Source organism: Astyanax mexicanus, chromosome 8 (genome assembly GCF_023375975.1).
Source record: "Astyanax mexicanus isolate ESR-SI-001 chromosome 8, AstMex3_surface, whole genome shotgun sequence".
NCBI classification, from domain to species: Eukaryota; Metazoa; Chordata; class Actinopteri; order Characiformes; family Acestrorhamphidae; genus Astyanax; species Astyanax mexicanus.
This window is the reverse complement of record NC_064415.1, coordinates 50,455,688-50,480,195: the sequence shown is the minus strand read 5'-3', so window position 1 is coordinate 50,480,195 and position 24,508 is coordinate 50,455,688. Positions and strand designations below refer to the sequence as shown.

The 24,508-nt window shown below is 37.3% G+C and overlaps 9 protein-coding genes across 9 annotated transcripts in view; 1 reads left to right on the top strand and 8 right to left on the bottom strand.

The window, feature by feature from the left end:
- Positions 1 to 9,461, bottom strand: part of LOC111194283 (gastrula zinc finger protein XlCGF7.1-like) — a 50,501-nt gene extending 41,040 nt beyond the window's left edge. The window contains exon 1 of the mRNA XM_049482445.1: positions 9,017 to 9,461. The gene's annotated coding sequence lies outside the window, so the exon portion shown is untranslated. The remainder of the gene's footprint in view (positions 1 to 9,016) is intronic.
- Positions 1 to 20,316, bottom strand: part of LOC111194230 (zinc finger protein OZF-like) — a 45,553-nt gene extending 25,237 nt beyond the window's left edge. Inside the window, exon 1 of the mRNA XM_049482385.1 lies at positions 20,256 to 20,316. The gene's annotated coding sequence lies outside the window, so the exon portion shown is untranslated. The remainder of the gene's footprint in view (positions 1 to 20,255) is intronic.
- Positions 1 to 20,316, bottom strand: part of LOC103030609 (zinc finger protein 501) — a 40,914-nt gene extending 20,598 nt beyond the window's left edge. The window contains exon 1 of the mRNA XM_049482371.1: positions 20,256 to 20,316. The gene's annotated coding sequence lies outside the window, so the exon portion shown is untranslated. The remainder of the gene's footprint in view (positions 1 to 20,255) is intronic.
- LOC103029132 (zinc finger protein 239) overlaps positions 1 to 20,389 on the bottom strand; it is a 67,441-nt gene extending 47,052 nt beyond the window's left edge. Inside the window, exon 1 of the mRNA XM_049482404.1 lies at positions 20,256 to 20,389. The gene's annotated coding sequence lies outside the window, so the exon portion shown is untranslated. The remainder of the gene's footprint in view (positions 1 to 20,255) is intronic.
- The window catches only part of LOC103032403 (zinc finger protein 239-like), a 183,023-nt gene that overhangs the window by 10,595 nt on the left and 147,920 nt on the right, over positions 1 to 24,508 (bottom strand). The window lies entirely within an intron of this gene.
- Positions 539 to 3,440, top strand: LOC103029970 (zinc finger protein 501-like). Its single transcript, XM_007258022.4, has 2 exons — positions 539 to 909; positions 1,915 to 3,440. Exon 2 carries the CDS (start codon positions 2,021 to 2,023, stop codon positions 3,209 to 3,211), a length of 1,191 nt encoding a protein of 396 aa, XP_007258084.4. The 5' UTR covers positions 539 to 909; positions 1,915 to 2,020; the 3' UTR covers positions 3,212 to 3,440.
- Positions 5,630 to 14,750, bottom strand: LOC125780407 (gastrula zinc finger protein XlCGF7.1-like). The gene is made up of 2 exons (XM_049482450.1): positions 14,357 to 14,750; positions 5,630 to 7,565 (listed from the first exon to the last, which is right to left on the bottom strand). The coding sequence occupies exon 2, from the start codon at positions 7,493 to 7,495 to the stop codon at positions 6,761 to 6,763; it is 735 nt and encodes a 244-aa protein (XP_049338407.1). The 5' UTR covers positions 7,496 to 7,565; positions 14,357 to 14,750; the 3' UTR covers positions 5,630 to 6,760.
- LOC125803869 (zinc finger protein 436-like) overlaps positions 11,054 to 24,508 on the bottom strand; it is a 154,955-nt gene continuing 141,500 nt past the window's right edge. Inside the window, exon 2 of the mRNA XM_049482451.1 lies at positions 11,054 to 13,359. Within this exon, the coding sequence (XP_049338408.1) occupies positions 12,568 to 13,254 (687 nt within the window). The 5' untranslated portion in view covers positions 13,255 to 13,359 and the 3' untranslated portion in view covers positions 11,054 to 12,567. The remainder of the gene's footprint in view (positions 13,360 to 24,508) is intronic.
- Positions 15,778 to 20,386, bottom strand: LOC103031246 (zinc finger protein 239-like). Its single transcript, XM_022677917.2, has 2 exons — positions 20,256 to 20,386; positions 15,778 to 18,541 (listed from the first exon to the last, which is right to left on the bottom strand). The coding sequence occupies exon 2, from the start codon at positions 18,427 to 18,429 to the stop codon at positions 17,554 to 17,556; it is 876 nt and encodes a 291-aa protein (XP_022533638.2). The 5' UTR covers positions 18,430 to 18,541; positions 20,256 to 20,386; the 3' UTR covers positions 15,778 to 17,553.

The following is a 24,508-nucleotide window of genomic DNA, read 5'->3' as shown; positions in this document are numbered from 1 at the left end:
ACAGGAGGGAATATCGTAACCTGCCAAAGATCAGCACAGAAGCCTTCTACAGTGAACATGCTTGTGTTTATAAAAAAGACTCTCAGAAAGTTGCATGATTTGCACATCATGCCTTGCAGGCAGTCTAGTTTACATTTGTTTTTCTGTTTACTGTGAAGGAAGAATATTTTAATACTTTAAGAATATTTCTGGGATCATTTATTGCAGGTAAAATTTAAAAACATGCAAACATTTTTTAAAGGATTTTTTTATATTATTTATTATTTACATTAGTCTTGGAAAGGCAAACATCTTTCATATTTCAAAGTGTTTGAAACACATTTATAGTAAATAAAGCGTGGACGTAATTATTTTTCTGCAATAGTGTTTTTTCTTTCAATACTGTTATCTTTTCCTGTTGTTATATTGCCAAAAATATTGCAGAAATTCCCTGAAATATTGTGATATTATTTTAGAGCCATGTTGCCCACCCCTACTGCCATAAACTAAAACAGGTCAGATTAGACTTTTATTTTGCGCTGTGGGACTTTTATTTTGACAGCTGGTTGCCGGATGTAGCGCCGGTGGCTTCTGAGCAGGACTAGAGTCTTTGTTTTAGAAACACAGCAGCAGACTGTTGGAGGTTAAGGTGGATTCAGGGCTGTTTATTGTTTTAGATCAGATCAAGTAACAGAGTCATTGTGATGTATTGATTGGACATGTTCTAATAGTTTCAGCGCTTTGGACAGATGTTTGCTGTGGTTTAAAATGAAGACTGTATTCTCTGTAGGTGAATATGGAAGGGTGGTTAGAGTTTCCCCCGGTCTCCAGTAAAGTGGAGCAGCAGAAGATCCAGCTCTGATCAGCAGCTCCACACCTCTGTACTCAGACTGCTCTGCTGGAGGAACACCATCAGCTCACCTGCTGCAGGTATGGAGATGTTCCACTCTTCACCTTCACACTGCTCTACATTTACTCTTAGACACACAGAAACACATTCAGAAGGAGCAGCATTTAACATCACACACAAACAGCTTCATCCAGGAGCTGGAGGATCATCTTCTCCTAGTTATCTCTGATCAACACTTTCATTCTGCTTTATTTAAGATGAACAGGAGATTTAGGGGCTACTTATAAACCCTGAGTGGTGATTTATTGGGGAATAATTCTTTTGTCTGGTGGGTTAAAGTGTTAAATTGTGCTGCTATCGTTTATAAACTCCTTCATGCTAACTGTAGAGATATCTCCTTTATGGTTACATGTTTCTCCACACTAAAGACGGTTTGTATTCATAAAGTATGTCTTTATGATGCATTATAAAATTATGTAATGGATATTGAATAGAATAGAATTGATATATAAAACTAACAGATCATGTGATCTCAGACTCCCATGTCCGTGATTTGCCTGTAAAATTGAAGAATGTCTCCTTACCTCATCATAATTACTTTGCATAAAGTTAAGAAAAATTCAACTCTGTTTGTCACGTGTCACTCTGTTGCCGTGCTGCTTGAGCTAAATCGCTGCTAAAATTGCATCCTTCCGTAGGAAGAGAATGGTTGTCTATTGTGCGATGCTGTGAACACAGAGTAAGACAAAAAAATCAGGTAAAAACTGTCAGCACAGTGTGGTCAGATCTGCTGTTCTTTCTAGTTTCCTCTGTCATACTTACTTCAGGTCCTCTGTTCACTAACACTGCTGTGTTTGTATTTGGCCATGAATTAAGAGCTCAAGAGGAGCTCTCAGCATGCTCTGCGGTCGCCCCTTTTTCTATTGTGTGTGTGTTCAGTGTGTGTGTTCACCTTCTGTTGATATATTTTTTTTATCCCCCCATAATAAGTTCCCTAATTCAATTTTTATTTTCCATTTTCCTCCCTTAACTAAAATATTCTGACATTTTTAATTGAACTTAGGTTTTTTATGTGTTTCTTCCAGAACTCAATGCTATGCTGTTCCAAGTCTTATCCTGATCCCAGTGTCAACATTCCTGCAGTCAGAAGATTTCACCAAAGATTTTAAGCTGCTGAACGAAGGGAAGAACATGGCATCCTGTGAAATCTCCAATACTCAACAAACACCCTCTGCTACACCTCCCACACAAATACGGAAAAGTACAGACAAGAAGAAAATTCACCACTGCTCAGAGTGTGGGAAGAGCTTTACTACACAGAGTCATCTCCAAATACACCAACGCATTCACACTGGAGAGAAACCGTATCAGTGTTCAGAGTGTGGGATAAGTTTTAAAACTCAGAGTCATCTCAAAGGACATCAGCGAACTCACACTGGAGCGAAACCGTATCACTGTTCAGACTGTGGGAAAAGTTTTACTCAACAGAGTATCCTTACCAGACACCAGCGCATTCACACTGGAGAGAAACCATATAACTGCTCAGACTGTGGCAAGAGTTTTATTCAAATGGGTCATCTCCAAAAACACCAGTGCATTCACACTGGAGGGAAACCATATCTCTGCTTAGAATGTGGGAAGAGTTTTACTACACAGAATGATCTCCAACAACACCAGCGCATTCACACAGGAGAGAAACCGTATCTCTGTTCAGACTGTGGGAAAAGTTTCACTCAACAGAGTATCCTTATCAGACACCAGCGCATTCACACTGGAGAGAAACCATATAACTGCTCCGACTGTGGAAAGAGTTTTACTCAACAGAGTATCCTTACACAACACCAGCGCATTCACACTGGAGAGAAACCATATTTCTGCTCAGACTGTGGGAACAGTTTTACTTCAAAGAGTAATCTCCAGCAACACCAGCACACTCACACAGGAGAGAAACCGTATCAGTGTTCAGAGTGTGGGATTAGTTTTAAAATTCAGCGTCATCTCAAAGAACACCAGCGCATTCACACAGGAGAGAAACCATATCACTGTTCAGACTGTGGGAAAAGTTTTACTCAACAGAGTACCCTTACAAGACACCGGCGCATTCACACTGGAGAGAAACCATATTTCTGCTCAGACTGTGGGCAGAATTTTAATCAACAGAGTCATCTCAAAATACACCAGCGCATTCACACTGGAGAGAAACCGTTTTACTGCTCAGACTGTGGGAAGAGTTTTATTCAACAGAGCGTTTTTATACAACACCAGCGCATTCACACTGGAGAAAAACCATATAACTGCTCAGACTGTGCAGTTAGCTTTAAGTATCTACGAACACTCAACAAACACAAGTGCATAAAGAGCAGCCATGGAAATCGGCAGTGAAGCACCTAAAACCATTCCAGATCACAACCCTGGCTTTTAACAGTTTCTAAGCATATTCATAAAACAAAATATAGGTATAGTGTATGTATGTGGGTGATTGACACATTTGACTAAAAAAAAAAATAAATAAATAAATAAAATCCCAAATGTAAGTCATGGAAATCACTGAGTCAAGTTCTGTCAACTCTTAAATTATATATATATATATATATATATATATATATATATATATATATATATATATATATATATATATATATATATATATATATATGTATATTTATATGTATGTATGTATGTATGTATATATATATATTTATATACACACACACATATAACAGGAGTAACAGGAGTGAGTAGTCCCATGGTTTATTGATTTATGTGAATATTAGTTAATTCAAACCATTTTTCCAGGTGTGCTTGGTTCTTCATTTATTCATTTGTTTAATAAATTGCATGAAAATAAATTTGATTAGTTTAAAGTTTGGATCTTCTTGAAAAGATAAAAATCAATTAGCATCTTTTGGAAAAATGCAATATTCATACATATAGAGTATTTTTTTTTTATCAAAAATATCAATTATTTGAACAGGCATTTAACCATGTCTTTATAGTAAAGACTTTCTTGAGAGAAAATCAAAGGAATTAGTGGACTTGCTTTTAAACATGCTTTTTTTATTTTGGTAACAGGACTAAAAAAAAATTTAACCCTCTTTGGCTTAGAATCCTTGTAAAATTAAGTAAAGCTGCCTACGATTGACAAGTACATGTTTTGAATAGTTAAATATAATCTATTATTAGATTCAAAGTAAAAAAAAAGGTAAAACATTACGTTGAATTTGGAAGCGTTACAACAAGCAAATGGCACTCATTTAAATATTAAATATTAATATAATTATTTGTGTTGAGCACCTTTCACCTAAAAAGTGAATGTAGGTTCAGAGTCTCAACCCTACCTAATTATGAAAATATTTTATGGAAACTAAAATTATGTTTTCAGAATATGTTTGTGTATTTAAAACAGATCTTATACTAGCTGTTTATTAGTTATAGGAAATCTGAGATATTGGATCTTTTTAACTTTAAAAATAAAATGATCATTACCAGCTCAAAACTAGTTTGATGTAAGGATGCCTGTTAATGGTAATAAAAGTTTTCAGTTTTACCATAAATATATATACAAATAAAGTTAATAATAATAATTAAGAAAAAAGAGTGGTTTAATAAATTTTAACAAAAGAAAATCACTAATTAACGTGCTACATAACTACATAATATTTATAACTAGTCAGATATCACTTTCACTTAAAAAAAAAAAAACTCATGCAAAAACTTTTTTTGTATATAATGATTACATAATGTATAATTTAATTATCATACAATAAAGTATTACTACTCCAATAGGTGTTAATGAAGTGAGATATTCAGTAAATGATAATATGGTTTCATGTACTAGTAAGTAAGTCACCCTGACATGTAAGTGCTATCATGGTGAAAACCATTATCAGCTACTGATTTAATGTGTAAATAGTTTAACTGCTAAACTGAATAACTGTAGATAAATCTGTAACTCAGTGATTTAATGTTTACATAGTTTAACTGTTCAAAGGAATAACTGTAGATTAAAGTGTAACAGTGATTTTAATGTGTAAATATTGGAATTATGATTGTGAGTTTTTTCTTTAAATGTAATAAAGTTCTTTCTCTTAACATTATTCATTTTGCTTGCTGTCTTTTAATTATCAGTATGCTTATTGTAGTATCACATCTGAACTAGTGGGAAAGTAAATTTCTCACTTTTATTTGTAAATAAATAAGAAATGTATGAAGTATGTTACATTTTTGTTTTATGCAACTAAAATGACAAAATAGTTTATTTGACTGTATGAATGTATAATTGTGTGAAACGTATCTTTGATTGTTTATACAATTGTTTTATGTTTTTGGTTACATTACTGCATTTCTACAAAGAATCTAATCGAAAATAAATAAAATAAATAAAATAAATCAATAAAACTGTCCATACTCTGAGTATGGAGTGACAGAAAGTCTTTTAAAAAGTAAATAATGTTTTTTTCTGTAATATTTGGTCAGCTACATTGCAGCGGTGCATTCTCACTTCTTAATTTCCAATTTCCAACACTTTTAATTTCCAAATTAATTTGGAGACTCTTAATTTCCAATTGTTCCACCCCTTAAATTAAACCTGAAATCTACACTTCTGCTGTTTATCAAGAAGTTGTTCAAATCCAATGTGGTGAAAATCTCCTGGAATCTAGAATGATTAGTCAAAGGAGAGGCAAGTCCAGGTCCGGGGGTACCCCCCTGAAATTAATTTTTGTAACTTGCAAAAGTTCTGTACACTTTGCATAAATCAGCAGATAAACAACTTTTCCAATCACCACACTGAAGATGGTACCAAGTTCATCTGTCTTAATGGTTTATTTAAAGTTGAATAAAACTACCAAGAAATAAAAAGAGCATATGAACTTCAACACATTAACACAAATTACTATTACCACTAAGCCCTATGCAAACCAAAACATACACAACAGATGGAAGCAGAATTCAAAGAAAACTGTTAAAATATATAGGCATGGCATTGAGGTTAGTCACAAGAGCTTCATCCTGATGTGTGTGTTGTGGGAAGTGTCATGTAAAAGCCTTGTTACTGGTGCTGTCAAGAGTTCGAGTCATGGTCAGGCAAATCTCGGTAATGGTCAAAAGGTAAGTCAAAAAGGTCACCTGTACATTTAGAATACCCATACTCTGTCTTTAACTGTCTTTAATTAGACCACCATGGCCAAGCAACAGTCCTCTGCTCTTCTGCAGATGTGCGCTACTGACAGCTCACTGAAAACATGGAGAACACCAGAATCCTCACCTGTATCCACCTTTGACCTCTTTCTGTTAATTTAGCCAGTTATTTAAATGTTATTGGACAAGTCTCACCTCAGATTACAGGAAAAGCACTTGGTCTGTTAAACCTTTGGCTAAGTCCTGAAGCTATCTTTGTCTAACAGCAGGTTCTGAGTTGGGTTAGTCAGTCTTTGAGTCAGCGGGACTTAACATACTACCATAGACAGGCAAAATAATATAATCAAGATTACACAGATTGCCCAAACTCATATAAAAGATATAACTGGATTTTGTTGATTTGTTGATCTTGGTTTTGGTACTGATCAATTACAGAGTTTAAACTAACTATTTATCTATTTTATAAAAGGTGGACCATCAAACCTAAATGGAAAAAAAAACACAACAATGGTTCTGTCCTTGCCTGGCCAGCTTTCTTAAACATAAACATTTTTTTTAGAATTAATATCATTCTCAACATTTCTTAATATCCTCATTGCATTCACTATAGCAAAAGAATGGTCTTCTACAGACAGACTGGATCTCATCTACTTCAGGGTCTGGTTTGGAAGGAAATATTCAGGGCATGGACTGAAAGCTGGACGTAGCACTTAGTCCTTATAACTATATTTTGCTTTATGAATATGCTTCAGAAAATGTCTAAAACCAGGTTTGGGATCTTGAAAGGTTTTGTCACTGCCCATTTTCAAGACTACTCTTTATGCACTTATGTTTCTTGAATGTTCGTAAATACCTAAAGCTCACTGCACACACTAAGCAGTAATACGGTTTCTCTCCAGTGTGAATGAGCTGGTGATTTGTAAGAATAGTCTGTTGATTAAAACTCTTCCCACAGTCTGAGCAGTGATACGGTTTCTCTCCAGTGTGAATGCGCTGGTGTTGCTGGAGATTTCTCTGTGTAGTAAAACTTTTCCCACAGTCTGAACACTGATACGGTTTCTCTCCTGTGTGAATGCGCTGGTGTCGCTGGAGATTACTCAGATTATTAAAACTATTTCCACAGTCTGAGCAGTGATATGGTTTCACTCCTGTGTGAATGCGCTGGTGTCGCTGGAGATTACTCTGTGTTCTAAAACTCTTCCCACAGTCTGAGCAGTAAAATGGTTTCTCTCCAGTGTGAATGCGCTGGTGTTTTAAGAGAAGATTCAGTTGATTAAAGCGCTTTCCACAGTCTGAACACTTGTACAGTTTCTCTCCAGTGTGAATGCGCTGGTGTTGCTGGAGATTTCTCTGTGTAGTAAAACCTTTCCCACAGTCTGAGCAGTCGTGAGATTCACTCTTGTTTGTACTTTCCTGCATTTGTGTGTGAGGTGTAGGAGAGGGCGTTTGTTGAGTATTGGAGATTTCTCTGGATGCCATGTTCTCCCCTTTGTTCAACAGCTTAAAATCTTTGGTTGACTGTATCATGCAGTTAAACTTTGTCCAGTTAGGAACGTTGACAATAGGATCAGGACTTGGAACAGCATAGGATTGACTTCTGGAAGAATCAAAGAAAAAAATAAGATAATTTTATTTAAAAAAGTCAGAAAATCTTAGTCAAGGGGAAAAAAGGTAACAATTGAATTAGGGAACTCATTATGGGGGGACACAACAAAAAATATGCATATATTTGTAGATTTGTAAGCACTAAATTCCCAGATAAACAGAGAATGTTCCTGTGTAATCAAATCATTCAGCTGCTACAATCATGAGTTACATCACAAAAAGATAAATAAGCTTATAGACGCCATTAGACTCTTACCCACCATTTATCTCACGTGAGTACCCAGAAGGTAAATAACGCTTCGCCAGTGCAACAAACACAGCTAAACTGAACGCACACACAACAGAGAAATAGGTGACTGCAGAGCATGCTGGGAGCTCCTTCTGAGCTCTTAATTCATTGCCCAAATTCAACAACATTAGTGAACAGAGGACCTGAAGTAGGTAAGACACTGGACACAAGAGACAAGAATTCGTTTCCTATGGGAGGACGCGATTTTTAGCAGCGATTTGGCAACAAGTGGTATGTTGACAAGCGACAAACCGAGTTGGTATTTTTTTTACTTTTATGCAAAGCGACATTCTACATGACATCTATTTATATTATGTATTTCTGCACAAATACAGGGCATTTCGGAGAAGAATTAAGCATTGAAGGAAGTAGTGGATAGAGGATTGGGAGGCTGCCTGCTAGCATGCAAACTGTCCATACTAACAACTAACGTTACCAATTCGCGACAACATGCCTCGAACACACCCACAGGAGACAAACATGGAGCGACACTAGCGAATAAAGTTGCATAGCTGATGTGGAGCTAAAACCGTCTATACCTCAGTCGTATTCTTTCCCTGAAATCTAAATTCATATTTTACACAAAAAAATTACTGATTTACTGCATGAATATTTGACAGTATATTTGCAAATCCTTAAAAAATCTTATAAAAAAATATTAAAATAAGGTCTTACTTTGCCTTAAGATGTCTCATGTCTATCACCTAAATGTCTTAAACATGTTAGAGGGTAAACACAGCTTTGCCTGTATTTTTGCACTGCATTCTGCACTTGCATATGCAAGTTAGTTTTGTTTAAAATATGGTTAAAAACAATAATCACAAACTTACTGTAAAGTCTGTAAATTTAATATTGGTATTATCTGTTATTTTAAAAATGGTCCAATTGTTTTTAAGTTTTATTACAAAGTCTTGCATTTAATTTCCCCATACCTGCAGATAACTTGATCTGAGTTTACTGTAGAACTACACTCAAATGTGCATATATATGTCCTCACAACTAGTTGCACATATATGAGTGTAACGTTAAATGGCAGAGTACAAAGCTTTTAGTTTCATGTTCACATTTTCAGATCCACCTTAAAATGGTGCACACGTTACATTAAGATCTTAATGTAGAGCAGTGTGAAGGTGAAGAGTGGAACATCTCCATACCTGCAGCAGGTGAGCTGATGGTGTTCCTCCAGCAGAGCAGTCTGAGTACAGAGGTGTGGAGCTGCTGATCAGAGCTGGATCTTCTGCTGCTCCACTTTACTGGAGACCGGGGGAAACTCTAACCACCCTTCCATATTCACCTACAGAGAATACAGTCTTCATTTTAAACCACAGCAAACATCTGTCCAAAGCGCTGAAACTATTAGAACAATCAATACATCACAATGACTCTGTTACTTGATCTAATCAAATACAATAAACAGTCCTGAATCCACCTTAACCTCCAACAGTCTGCTGCTGTGTTTCTAAACTGAACACTCTAGTCCCGCTTAGGAGCCAATGGGGTTACATCCGGCAACCAGCTGTCAAAATAAAAGTTTCCGGGGCTTTAGCCCCTAATCGTTTCGCTCAGCTCAGTTGTATTATTAATGAGGAGACGCTCCACTGGCCGTGTGTGACTAGAAAATCTCTAAACGCCAATCACAGAGCCAGTTCAAGGATAAAGTTCCGCCTTTCTGAAGCCAATCAGCACACTGGTTTTGCGGAGTGCGGTGGCCTAGTAGGGAAGCCCCCCTGCGTCGCTTGGGAGGATTTTTGAGGGTTTTTGAGTTCTTGCAGTGGGTTACAGTGCTGATGTTAAAACATATATGGATATACAGCATTTTTTTTTCTAAAAGAAAGATAACTGAGCTAACCATGTAAACTGCGATGTATTTCTGATAGCTGGTTAAAAAAGACTCAAAAACAAACAAATGAAACCATTTGTGTGCCTAATAAATTACAGCATGTGACAGTCAGTTAGCTTAACTTTAGAAATAGCTAGCTTAGATAGATAGTCAAGGTTTGAGGAAAAAAAAAACTATGTTTAATTTCCCTGATGTGCCTGATCAGCCAATAACTATTTAATTTTCAAATTGTGCTTATTAATTTAGGATTGCAGGACTTACTCTAAGCAATAATTAATGAAAATGAATTTAGCCAACTATAGTTAGCCAGAAGCTGGATAGTCAGAATTTAGTACTATACTTAGTTTAAATTTGTTTCTTAACCCTGGTCTCTGCCCTAAAATTGTATGTTTTCCACCGGATCCAACTGGTCAGCTAATAAACTGTGTTAAACATTATACATCAATAGCTTGTTCAGGGACAAAGTCCCGCCTCTCAGGAGAAACAGCCAATCAGATTACTGGTTTTGCGGAGCAAAAGGACAGTGGCGAATTCTTTTATCTAGCTTAGCTAGTTAACTAGAAGTTGGATGTTATGGATAGCCAGAATTCTGTACAATACTTTATATTGGTAGTTTAACACAGTTTCTTAACCCTGATCCCTGCCCTAAAATTGTGTGTTTTTTTCACCGTATCCAGTTGATCAGCCAAACAATCTTTTATTTAAGTTTAACATCCCTTAGCCTTTTTTTTTTACTGTAATTGTTTTGAGCAACTATACAGCAACTTAGTCTGACAATGTTAAGGCAAGTTTATGAAAAGTATAAAGAGAAAGAGAATGTTGCAAAAGTAGTTTTTTTGTAGGTGAGTTGTGAATGTTGCAAATTGAACTTCAGAGTTGGAATTAGGGTCTGTTAGAGTTTGTTCTCAAGTATTTTGGTCTAATTTGTTATTTAAAGGGTAGAAGAGATGGTTGAGCTGGAGAGAGAGAAAATGTGGAGTGGACTGAAATGAACTGATCAGGACTGGACTGATCAAAAGAAAGAACAGGTTAAGAAAAGCAAGAGTATGCATACAGCATATATAATAAGTAATTATTAGTATTAACCCTCCAATTATGTTCATTTGTCAGAACCAGCAGTGGTGTTTCTGAGTCATATTGTCCGGTCGCATGTTTAATTTTCCAAAAGATATCAGAAAAAAGTCCTAACAAGAAGTGTGAATATTTCATTACTAACTCCATTGCTAATTATTATCAATATAATTAATATGCAGTGCAATAGTGTTTCTTAACTCCAACAGGTAATGGTTCAATTAGGATAATTCACTAGTTTTTCACAAAAAAATACATGTTCAACATTTTTTAAAATGTTTTTCCCTACTAATTTTGAAAGATCAACATATAAAACAGTAGTTTTACATAATATTGCATCTTCAACATATTCAAACTTCAAGACAGATCAGTTTGACCCGTAACATAACAGTAGGGTTAATAGTGTAGGCCCCTTAGGACTAATATTTATTAATATTTCTTTCAATGATTTGTTTCAGTGTCATAAAAGGTATACAAGTTAACTGTTTACATTATTACACTGTTAAATAAAATCCATTGTTGATGTACTGTTTTGCATACGTTTTTGAGGAATGGATTTACTGATGGAATATATATCTGGTCCTTTAGTAAAAGCTCATGATACTAACAAACTAGGAGGGTTTGGGTCATCTACCACAATGTTTTATTAACTTCTGCCAAAAATCTCTATGAAAGATAAGGTTGCATTCTTTTATGTAAAAGATCACCATCATAAGAAGTACTTTCAGTCAAAAAAATGAAAAACACAGGACCCAACACTACTGAGTTTTTTTTTTTTTTTTTAAGAGTGGAGTAAATGTAAATATACAAATATACAACAGAATTGATGTGCCAATACATAATAATATAAATAATAATAATAACATCTGTTATTTTAAATATTCATCAGTTTTTGTCATATATGTATATAATTCAGACATTACACAGTTTTTTTAACACTAAATGTAATGTGAAGTAACATGTTTAGGTTGTAAAGTGACCTTTACTTGGATGTAACTAATAATAAACAGCATAACAGAAAAATGGTTCATTTGTGATTAAAAGTAATTCCACAAATGTTGTTCTAAGACACTAGAGTCCCTCCCAATGTCAAACCCGCTCTTACGCCCTCAGACAACAGGTAGAAATAAGAGGAAATTAGCAAGACAACCCCTATAAAGGGGTGGTTCTGCAGGTGTTGACCAGGAACAACCCAGCAGTAGGACCGCTACCTCCTCCTTTGTGCAAAGAGGCACAGCAGGAGCAGTGCAAGAGCCCTGTAAAATGACCTCCAGCAGGCCACTAATATCCATATTTCTGCTCAAACTCCATAAGGGTGGTATGAGGGCCCGACCTTCACAGGGATTGGGATTGGCAGATTCGCCGTTGGCGCCCTGTGGTCTTCACAGATAAAAGCAGGTTTACACTGAGCATGTGAGACATGAAAAAGTCTGGAGACGCCATGTAGAACATTATGCTGCTGCAACATCCTCCAGCATGACCGGTTTGGCAGTGGGTCAGTATTGGTGTGGGGTGGCATTTCTTTGGAGGGCCGTACAGACCTTCATGTGTTTGCCAGAGGTTCCCTGACTGCCATTAGGTACCGAGATGAGAATCTCAGACCCATTATGAGACCATATGCTAGTGCAGTGGGCCCTGGGTTCCTTCTGATGCAGGTCAATGCTAGGCCTCATGTGGCTGAAGTGTTTAGGCTGAAAGCTGAACATTACACTTATTAAAACTATATTTTGTTTATGAATATGCTTCAGAAACTGTTTAAAACCAGGTTTGGGATCTTGAAAGGTTTAAGGTGTGTCACTGCCCATTTTCAAGACTGCTCTTTACGCACTTATGTTTCTTGAACGTTTGTAAATACCTAAAGCTCACTGCACACTCTAAGCAGTAATATGGTTTCTCTCCAGTGTGAATGCGCTGGTGTTTGGTAAGGATACTCTGTTGAATAAAACTCTTCCCACAGTCTGAGCAGTGATACGGTTTCTCTCCAGTGTGAGTGCGCTGGTGTTCTTTGAGATGACTAAGAGTTTTAAAACCTATCTCACAGTCTGAGCAGTAATATGGTTTCTCTCCAGTGTGAATGCGCAGGTGTTTTTGGAGATGACATTGTTGATTAAAATTCTTTCCACACTCTGGACAGTGATATGGTTTGTGTTCTGTGTGAATGCGCCGGTGTCTTGTAAGGATATTCTGTTGAGTAAAACTCTTTCCACAGTCTGAACAGTGATACGGTTTCTCTCCAGTGTGAATGCGATGGTGTTCTTTGAGATGACTCTCATTTTTAAAACTTATCCCACACTCTGAACACTGATACGGTTTCTCTCCAGTGTGAATGCGCTGGTGTCGCTGGAGATGACTCAGTTGATTAAAACACTTCCCACAGTCTGAGCAGTCGTGAGTTTTCTTCTTGCCTGTACTTTCCTGCATTTGTGTGGGAGGTGTAGAAGAGGGTGTTTGTTGAGTATTGGAGATTTCTCTGGATGCCATGTTCTCCCCTTCGTTCAGCAGCTTAAAATCGTTGGTAAAATTAGTCAGTTTAGGAATGTTGACACTGGGATCAGGATAAGACTTGGAACAGCATATGATTCAATTCTGGAAGAAACAGAAAAAAAGAATATCTAATTTTAATTGAGAAGAAAATAAGAAAATCTTAGTTAGGGAGGGACATGGAAACATTGAATTGGGGAACCCATTATGGGGGGATAAAAATTTGATCAACAGTTACTTTAACAAATATGCAAATTTTGGGATTGTATGAACTTAATTCCCAGATAAACAGAGAATGTTCCTGTGTAATCAAATCATTCAGCTGCTACAATCATGAATTGCATCACAAAAAGATTGGTTTTGTAGCCCATCCTTGGAAAGATATGGTCTTGCCCAGGTTGTAGAAAATAAAGTCCAAATGATTAGCTGAGGCCGTGGCTAGGAGTTTTTTATACAGATGACAGTTTTAGACAGTTGTCTTTAATACAGGTAATGAGTTGATTAGAAGCGTCTAACTGGTCTGTAGGAGCCAGAACTCTTAATGGTTGGTAGGGAATCAAATACTTATATCTCTCTGCAAAATGCCCTAGAAAATTACAGACTGTTCATGTCTTTGTCAGTAGGCAAACTTACAAAAACAGCAAGGGATCAAAAAAAATTTGCTTCACTGTACAACAGCCCTCAACCCCCACACCATCTCTTAATCTACCAGCCATAGACCAGCAACCCCCACCTACACTAACCAGCTCTCAGGATGAACTCCATTTAGCGCTAAAATGAACTGCTATGTTCCACCAATAGCTGCACATATCTCTACAGGAGATTATAAACAATAAAAGGAGTTTATAAACAATAGCAGCACAATTTAACACTTTAACACACCAGACAAGAGGGTTTGTAAGTAGCCCCTAAATTTCCTGTTCATCTTAAATAAAGCAGAATGAAAGTGTTGATCAGAGATAACTAGGAGAAGATGATCCTCCAGCTCCTGGATGAAGCTGCTTGTGTGTGATGTTAAATGCTGCTCCTTCTGAATGTGTTTCTGTGTGTCTAAGAGTAAATGTAGAGCAGTGTGAAGGTGAAGAGTGGAACATCTCCATACCTGCAGCAGGTGAGCTGATGGTGTTCCTCCAGCAGAGCAGTCTGAGTACAGAGGTGTGGAGCTGCTGATCAGAGCTGGATCTTCTGCTGCTCCACTTTACTGGAGACCGGGGGAAACTCTAACCACCCTTCCATATTCACCTACAGAGAATCCAGTCTTCATTTTAAACCACAGCAAACATCTATCCAAAGCGCTGAAACTATTAGAACATGTCCAATCAATCCATCACAATGACTCTGTTACTTGATCTGATCCAATACAATAAACAGCCCTGAATCCACCTTAACCTCCAACTGTCTGCTGCTGTGTTTCTAAACTAAAGACTCTAGTTCCGCCCAGGAGCCGATGGCGTTACATCCGGCAACAACATGTCAAAATAAAAGTCCTCATTTCACTCGTTTCACTGGTTACACTCTGAACAGCACATTAGTAATCTGTAACTGCCCCAGCCTCAATTTGTTGTAGTGATGGGTCTAGGGATGCCACCTCTCCTGTGAATTACAGAATCATCCTTTATTTGAAAACTAAATGTTGCGTCCCGTATTGAACCAACAAGGGATGTGCTTTGTTCCGTATTTCCAGAAATGTCCAATCCACATGTCTTTCACTCACAGATCAATTCTAAACCCCTCCTACCTCCCCTTCGCTACTTTGTGTGCTGCTACAGACAAGTAGACTGCTGTGGTTTGATTGATTGTTAAGAATGTTTATTTTTGTCATTTATATAATATACAGTAGTATAAGCCAATATAAATATTATATATGGCCATTTAAAGAACTAATTAAACGAATGGACTAACAATTAATAAAATGTAACGTTTTAATAATAAACGTTTTTAATAATATACATATACCTCCACAATGTGAAGAGTGTTTTCCTCACAAATATAAAACGTTTGACACAAAATACACAGAAATCTGTACAAAAAAATATATCTAGGAAAATATTTCTTATAGTACAAATTTCTGTACAGATTTCTGTTTTTTTTTCAAAATTGTAATATTTTTGAGGAATAAAGTGTCCAGTGATCATATATAATCACATATAATAGGTGGTTTACTAAAAACACCAGCACAAAATAAAACATATCACTGCTGTGGGTATCGGGCCTGTGGTGGACATAGACCAGAAGAGCTGTAATGGGCGTCCCTTATTTGAAATTCTGAAAGGTGGCAACCCTAGATGGGTCAGTCGTGAACGATCCGACTCTTTGAAATGAAAGACAAGAGCCGGCTCCTGAGAGCGAGCCGATTTTTATTTATTTTTATTTTTTTTTACCTCACGTGATTGGTGTGTGTGGTCAGAGCAAGAGGAGAATAAGAAGGGGAGTGTTTTTTTTTTTTTTAGCTCTGGATAAACATGGTTTATTAGATACAGTCATAAAGTGTATTTGTGTATATAAAGTGTAATCAATTATCGGTTTTCATGCTGTCAAACTTTTATTTAAAGTTTCAAGATGATACATATAAACCACAATAGAAGAAGACAGCATAAAAATATACATTAATGAAGAAGAAAAAATATATAAAAATAGAGAAATATTAACAAGAGGCATTTTAGGCATTTCTTATTATAAAGGATTTCAAAAGTGAAGTAAAGTCCAGTAAGAAGATATCAAATTTTGGTATTGAAGTCAAGTATTTACAACAGTGAATGTAGTATTTACTCAATAAAATCATAATATTAATAATATACTCTAAATCAAGGTCAGTGTATGGGAAAAAAACATTCATAGAGATGTTAGTTTTCTGCAAAAAGAAAGAAGAATTTAGATAAAATGGAACATTAAAACAAAAAGATGTGATACAGATTCACATTCTGACTGAGAAAAGGAGCATTTAATATTAAAGGGGAGTGCTCAATCTACCTATATCTTTCACGTGATGTCACATAAACTGTGTATTGTAGAAACATCTGTCCCCTCTTCCAAGACAGGGAAAATCATAACAGAAACAGAATCAACTCCTCAAAGATGAGCTCCTTGGTTTTTTTTTAGTGTCAGTCTTTTCTAAAGTTTGCGAAAAACATCATCCGGATGCTTGGTTTCTTTTTGATTTGCACATTTATTTTTTATTTAGTTGAGTGACACTTTGTTGATGTTGTTCAGTGCTGTTTGTTTCATTTTTGTATAAATAAAGCCATATAAATAATACATATTTCAAATAATGTATGTTTGTACTCTAGTAATTCATTTGGTAATAAATTGAATTAAGCAACCAAAAAATCTAAGGAGCCACTTGGGAGCTGAAAGAGCCAGAATTCCCATCACTAATTTGTTGCATTTGAGTGTTTAATTTCCTCTTTTATCCTGTCACGGAAAGACATTTCTTCGACCTAATGTATAGCTACGAGCAATTGCTTCTGACTAGTGTCTTAGCTCCGCCCCAATTTCGGGTAAGCACTCTGACTGGACAGTGATTGCATAACATTTTTGCTGCTCCTAGACGGAATGCAATCGATGTGCATTATGATTTGATTTGCACGTTCGCAGCGTCACACAGTGGAATACAATGCACTCTGACACAAATTAAGCATTTTTTTCTTTAAATACAAATCCACACACTGTTATTCTGTTCAGAGATTGGGTGACATTTAAGCAGTGTACTGGAGCTATTACTTTTCATTGTGGCATGTTTTCCGCATATCCGCTTTTAAATATTACATTTAAAGGAGGAGTTCATGTTTAAAGGACCTTATGGTGAAAAGTAATACAGCTGTGCCTTGATTACATTTCAAGGTGCATTTTATTTAATTCTGGCACTGATTCAGCTTTTGGTTTGGAAAATGCTAATTGGTATGTATTGTTTTTCAATAAAGAGATCAAGTGCACTGAAATGTAATGTAATAATGGTTTTGCATTTCATTTTGGCGCTTATTCTTCATGTGAGAATGGAAAAACAATGCATTTTGCGGATTGCATTTACATTTTTCCCCACACTAGTGTTTACTTTTTAATTTGGCACTAATTCCTCTTCATAGTGTACCACAGCAGATCACTTTTCTATCCTACACAATTCTCATTCTGTATGTCTCACTAGTGATTGATGTCCCACTATAGGTATAAATCTATAGATTGACTTATAGACACAACACTAAGTTGACTGTTACAATATGACTAGTTCCAGTACCATGACATTTGGCACATGTATATATACATATATATATATATACAGGATCTGGAAAGGCTTTAGATGAGTCACTGCCCATTTTCAAGACTGGTCTTTATGCACTTGTGTTTCTTGAGTGTTGGTAAATGCCTGAAGCTCACTGAACAGTCTGAGCAGTAATATGGTTTCTCTCCAGTGTGAATGCGCTGGTGTTGTGTAAGGATACTCTGTTGAGTAAAACTTTTCCCACAGTCTGAGCAGTGATACGGTTTCTCTCCAGTGTGAATGCGCTGGTGTTCTTTGAGATGACTCTGAATTTTAAAACTTATCCCACACTCTGAGCACTGATACGGTTTCTCTCCAGTGTGAATGCGCAGATGTCGCTGGAGATGACTCTGACAAGTAAAGCTCTTTGCACATTCTGAGCAGTGATACGGTTTATGTCCAGTGTGAACGAGCTGGTGTAATTGGAGATGACTCTGACGATTAAAACTCTTCCCACAGTCTGAGCAGTAATAGGGTTTCTCTCCAGTGTGAATGCGCTGGTGTCTTGTAAGCATATTCTGTTGAGTAAAACTTTTCCCACACTCTGAACAGTGATACGGTTTTTCTCCAGTGTGAATGCGCTGGTGTTCTTTGAGATGACTTTGAATTTTAAAACCCATTCCACAGTCTGAACACTGATACGGCTTCTCTCCTGTGTGAATGCGCTGGTGTCGCTGGAGATTACTCTGTGTAGCAAAGCTCTTTCCACAATCTGAACACGTGTACGGTTTCTCTCCTGTGTGAATGCGTTGGTGTATTTGGAGATAACTCTGTGCAGTAAAGCTCTTCCCACAGTCTGAGCAGTGGTGAGTTTTCTTCTTGCCTTTACTTTCCTGCATTTGTGTGTGAGGTGTAGGAGAGGGCGTTTGTTGAGTACTGGAGATTTCACTGGATGCCATGTTCTCCTCTTCGTTCAGCATCTTAAAATTGTTGGTGAAATCTTCTGACTGTATCTGTACAGCTAAACCTTATCAGGTTAGGAACGTTGACACTGGGATCAGAATAAGACTTGGAACAGTATAGGATTCAATTCTGGAAGAAACACAGAAAAAAGAAAATCGAATTTCAATTGAAAATGTCAGAAAATCTTAGTTAAGAGAGAAAATGGAAACAACTGAATTGGGGAACTCATTATGGGGGGATAAAAATGTGATCAACAGTTTATTTAACAAATTTGTTTGTAAGGTTTGTAAGCACTAAATTCCCAGATAAACAGAGAATATTCCTGGGTAATCAAATAATTCAGTTGCTACAATCATGAGTTACATCACAAAAAGTTCAATAAGCACATTCCAGACACAATCTCACTGAGTAACATTATTGTTTATAGAACAATATGGCTTACAGTAGCCATTAGACTCTTACCCACCCTTTACCCCAAAGGGGTACCCAGAAGGTAAATAACGCTTCACCAGCTGAACTTACTTTGCGTTCACTGTGAAAAGCCAGAGTAAATATCCAGCTTATGCTGAGCTCAACATGTTTGCTAACTCTCCATACCTCAGTAGGTTTCTTGCCCTGAATGTATTGAATGTGTTCTTTCTTTTTTTTTTTTGTTTACTGCATTGTCCAAGTATCAGATCAGGAGATACTTGGTATCGACAGATACTTAAATTCAAATGTCTGAGGGGCAAATAAATTTGATCAGGTTATGTGTGAACCCTCACCGAAAGAGCAGCAGTGCTAAATAAACTTATAATGTTAATGTTGTAACACACTGAAAATCTAAACGCTTCAAAAAAGTAGGGCTGCAGTCAGTTTTGAGTTTCCTCAATATTAATACTCTAAAAATATTATCTTAAAAAAAATTTAGTATTGTGACACCTGCTCAATAACTGATTCTCTTGAAATCAAGGGAATTAAAAATGTACAACCTAGAAACTATTACTAATCAGCAGTAAAAACTGAATGCTGTTATTAAACCAACCAGGCAATTATAACTGTCAAACCTCCTATCACCAAATGTGCAACACTTATTACCATTTAATGTAAGGCAATGTATAAAGATTCTAGTCATCACATGACTCTTCAATGATTGAAATAATGTCAAATTATGCGATTTTGCAGTGTGTTGGCCTTTATTGGCCACAGTACACAAGTTTCTAATGTTCTGGGTAGTAAAAAAAAAAACACGAACCATGACAGTTAACTAAACTATCAGACCCCTTAATGATTCTCAAACTTTATACCCCTCCTCCAAAAAAACCCTCAACCACCCAACATCTCTTAAGCTACATCTCTCAAGCTATATTCCACCAATAACTGTACATTAATTCACACACTATGGAACATCTGCATATATAAGTGTTTCTACACTCACTACATCTACATGCTGAATAACACATGATCTATTTTACACACAGTTTTTTAATGGATCATAAAGATCTACTTAATGTACACAAACGGACTCTGGCCGGGAGAAACACGTGACCTCTCTACAGTTAGCATGAAGGAGTTTATAAACAAACAAAAGCAGCACAATTTAACACTTTAACCCACCAGACAAGAGAATTATTCCCCCAATAAATCACCACTCAGGGTTTATAAGTAGCCCCTAAATCTCCTGTTCATCTTAAATAAAGCAGAATGAAAGTGTTGTTCAGAGATAACTAGGAGAAGATGATCCTCCAGCTCCTGGATGAAGCTGCTTGTGTGTGATGTTAAATGCTGCTCCTTCTGAATGTGTTTCTGTGTCTAAGAGTAAATGTAGAGCAGTGTAAAGGTGAAGAGTGGAACATCTCCATACCTGCAGCAGGTGAGCTGATGGTGTTCCTCCAGCAGAGCAGTCTGAGTACAGAGGTGTGGAGCTGCTGCTGATCAGAGCTGGATCTTCTGCTGCTCCACTTTACTGGAGACCGGGGGAAACTCTAACCACCCTTCCATATTCACCTACAGAGAATCCAGTCATTCATTTTAAACCACAGCAAACATCTGTGCAAAGCGGTGAAACTATTACGCTGAAACAGCCCTGAATCTACCTTATCCTCCAACAGTCTGCTACTGTGTTTCTAAACTAAAGACCCCCAGCTGCAGAGTCCCGGAGCTCCGCTGAAGAGCCAATCACATCGCAGAACTCTAGTCTCGCTCCATGGCGTAACATCCGGCAACCAGCTTACAAAATAAAAGTCCTGCAGCGACGTAAAGATCACCTTACTTTACTGGTACCTTTAACTGTGCTAAAACACAGCACACTTCCTGCCCATTAAATAATATTATAGTGCCTCATTATAAATATCAGGTCCCTCGGAATTCTGCCAATGATTTGTTCAGCTACTTTGAGTTTGTTAATGGTGTAAAATAGTGATTTCGTTGCATGGGCCACACTATGTCCCTATCACTAGCTTTGTAAGCCTGTAGCTAAATTTTGGAATGCCTAAAGTAACCGGAAGTGGGCTATTCAACAACAACCACAACAAAATTATTCTAATTATATAGAGAGAAATTAGTGCCAAATTGAAAAAACAAACAGTTCTATGGAAAAATGTAAATGCAATCCACAAGATGCATTGCTTTTCCACGTTTTAACATGCAGGGTACATGCCAAAATGAAATGCAAAACCACTATTACAATACATTTCACTGCACTTTCTCTCTTTATTGTAAAACAAATATACACAAGAATTTACATTTTTAAAACGCTGAATTTGTGTCTGAATTCAACACCAGGGGGCTGTTCCACAAAGCGAGCTTAAAAAAAAAAAAAAAAGCCTAGCTTGAGTAAGCCACACAATTCACTTCCAGCTAGTCCTGTTCCACTAACGAAAAATCCATACTCAACCTGTTCCCACTAATTCAAGCTAGGCTTTTGAAATCAAGGCTAATGCACAGGGACGTGCACAGGAATCTTGAAGGGCAGTTGCTCCAACCTGAAGAAAGGGCACCCCCCCAAAAAAGAGTCTCTCTCTCTCTCCTGTATTCGTCTCTTTTCCGTGGGCATTTCAAATTTTCTGCATTAACTCAACGTGCATGTGAATAATTCCAATAGTGCTTTATGTCCATCATTCATCTTGCTTGATAAAATGAAATGTTATCAGCTGCATGTAACTTAGTTTGGTTAGCCTCCCACAAAACAACCTGAGCCATGTAAAACGTTGACTGCAAGCTAGCTGGCTGTCTGTTTTTTTTTGCTACTGTTGTAGGAAAGAAAATGAAAGGTGGGCTACCCCCACCTCTCGTCTGGGGTACAACTCCCCTACGTGTTCGTTTGATAGAGAGTCGTAGACAGGTGGAGTGAAGTTGAAAGCAAACCAAGTATTTATTACTGAATTCAGGAGAACCAATACATACAAGACAGTTAACAGCTGTCTCAGTAAAAGTTCTGACCCCCCTCTAATCTGACTCCATGTTTATACCCAAAATGATGTGAAACCTGTTGATGAGGCGTTGCTAAAATCATCTCATGTTAGCATGCGTAATTTCACGTGTTAGTACTCAAGTTTCACGTGTCTGACCGGACCACTAGTGTTTGACCTTGACTGTGTTCTTCCAGGATGGAACATCGTGGCACTATCTGTGTGTGTGCGTCACCCCCCGCTTTGAAGCAGAGGTTTTTAGGGAGGCACTCACTCACCAAAAGGCCGCTTTGATCTAAGAGCCTCTTCTGTAGAAATGTAGTCTCGTACCGAGTGTACCAGTCGAGTTGATGACCGTTAGTTAGGGTCATGCAGTAAACAAAATGCTTCAAGCCTGAGCTACATCTCATATGTTATATGTTAATGTGTTAGTGGCGCGTGGTTAGACCGCCATACAATAGGTCCTATGTGTTAGTATACGCCTTATGTATCATGTGGGTTAATTTGTCATAATAAGGGTGGCACATGCTTGATCAAACAGTGTTTTACTATATATGTAAAGAATATACTGTGATTATTGGTTAATCTTCTATATAAATGCGTGTAAAATACACTGTGAGTAAAAATGATCAAATGTAAGGTGAGTATTGGTTAATGGATATACAATACAAGGTTTCACACAATGATTATGTAATTATAGATACTAAGATAAGTAATCATAACTGAAAGATATTTGTCAATCAACCCAAAGTATAATAAACAGTTACTCTTCACTACCTAAACGTGGCACAGTAGGTGCTGTCAGATTATTTAGGATCACTAAACGTCCTAAACTCGACGACATCAGATTTTAGAGAAGTTGATTGTGATCATGTCTTGTAATACTGTGAAGGCTACATTTCAAGCTCACCTTCAGGGCAGTCGCTCGACTCCCACGGCATCTTGGGTCTCTGCTAGTCGGCTGAAGCGCTGCCCGGTCGTGTGCTGCGCTTTTTTCTCTAGTGAAGCGTGCTGCATGTCCCCCGCTATGCCCGTGCCCCTCCCTCTCGAGGTGTCTGAATCTGAATGATTGACTCTGAAAACTTTGTTTTACGAAACTTCAATCAAAATTACGAATTATGAAGAAAATCTTGTTAAAATATGAAATCATATTTGCCAATATTATTTTTTCCCCTCCCTCGGAAGGGCAATATCAGCCAAGGACGGCAAAAGGGCAGTTGCCCAAGCACATTGGGCTATAGCGCTGGCACGTCACTGCTCATGCACGTTCACACGGTATTTAAACAGCCTCAGTTATCGAGCCCTGAAAAGCCGAGAAAAATATTAAAAGAGATGAAGCAGCGTGCTGCTTTTTTCTCTTCTGCAGAACAGGAGTTACTTATACGTCTTTTGGATTTGTATAAACAATTAAATGAACCTGAACAAGAATTATGGGATTACAAATATACTTCATCTAAAGTACCTGGGCATCATTAATACTAAAAAATGTGTTTTTGTAACCACAGATGCAGTTGCATAAATTGTCCAGTAAGTGGTGCTAGAGTGTTCTTAGCTTAATTGCACTGTGAGTTAGAATAGAGAGAGCAGTGACTCAGTACAGAAATGGAAGCCTGTTTGTGTAGAAGTTTCTAGGAGAAGTTCCGCACAAATAAAGGAAAATAAAGATAGATAACCTCTCTCTGCCTCATCTATAACCTCCCCTCAAGTCATCACAGTGGAAAATAACTGCGATTAAATACTATATTTCATTTTACACTGGCCTGAGTTTGTTAAGATTGAACCAATACAGTACGATACTCAATTAAATTTATGCAAATATTATATGACTTGCTGCATCCACTGCAATTTATTGGAATAAACCGTGGCGGAACCTTGTTCCTTGATTTTGTTTCCCACCCGCAAGGCTATGATGTCACACGGCTGATCCAATAGAAGCGTTGCAGCTAAGCTAAGCGTCGACTCTAGCCTGGGACAGAACAGGTTTGGACAAATGTATATGTTGCTGTAGTAGCTGAATGAGGCTTAAGTCTAGCCTCTTTCGAGGAACTGAAATTTGAGCAAAATGAACCAGACTTGTCTTAAAAAGCCTGGCTTACCACTTAACACACAACTCTACAGCCTATTGAGACTTTCAGATTCATGCTCATTTAACCCTTTGAACCATAGGCTGTTTTGATGAGTTTTTCTTCGGTTTTTTTAGTTCTTCTTTCAGGTCTTATGACACTGTAATTATATCAGACAGCCACAGTTACTAGACTTTTTCTCCCATTTCAGGTCTTTGAGGTCTTTGGACCAGTTGCTCCTGGCTGTTCCTTGGTCTTGGATAAATCTCAGGGGTGATCAAGACTTCGCATTTGCAGCACCACAAATTTGGATACCTCTGTTTTTCAAAACAAGGCTTTTTTTTATCTATTTTTTATTGTTTTGTGTTTTTATTCTGCATTGGGAATGTTTAATTTTTTTCTCTTGGATTGTAATTGTAAAAACAATATTACTTACTTATTTTCCTCAGGTCCTGGCGGAACAGGCCCAAGGAAATTGTCTGACATAAGCCTGCGTTTTTTATGTTATTTTTTATTTTGCTGTTTTGCATTGGTGATTAGCATTGTTCTAAACCACATGTGTCAAACACAAGGCCCGCGGGCCAAATGTGGCCCGCCACGTCCTTTTATGTGGCCCGCGAGAGCTTGTAAGATCTTAGTGTCTA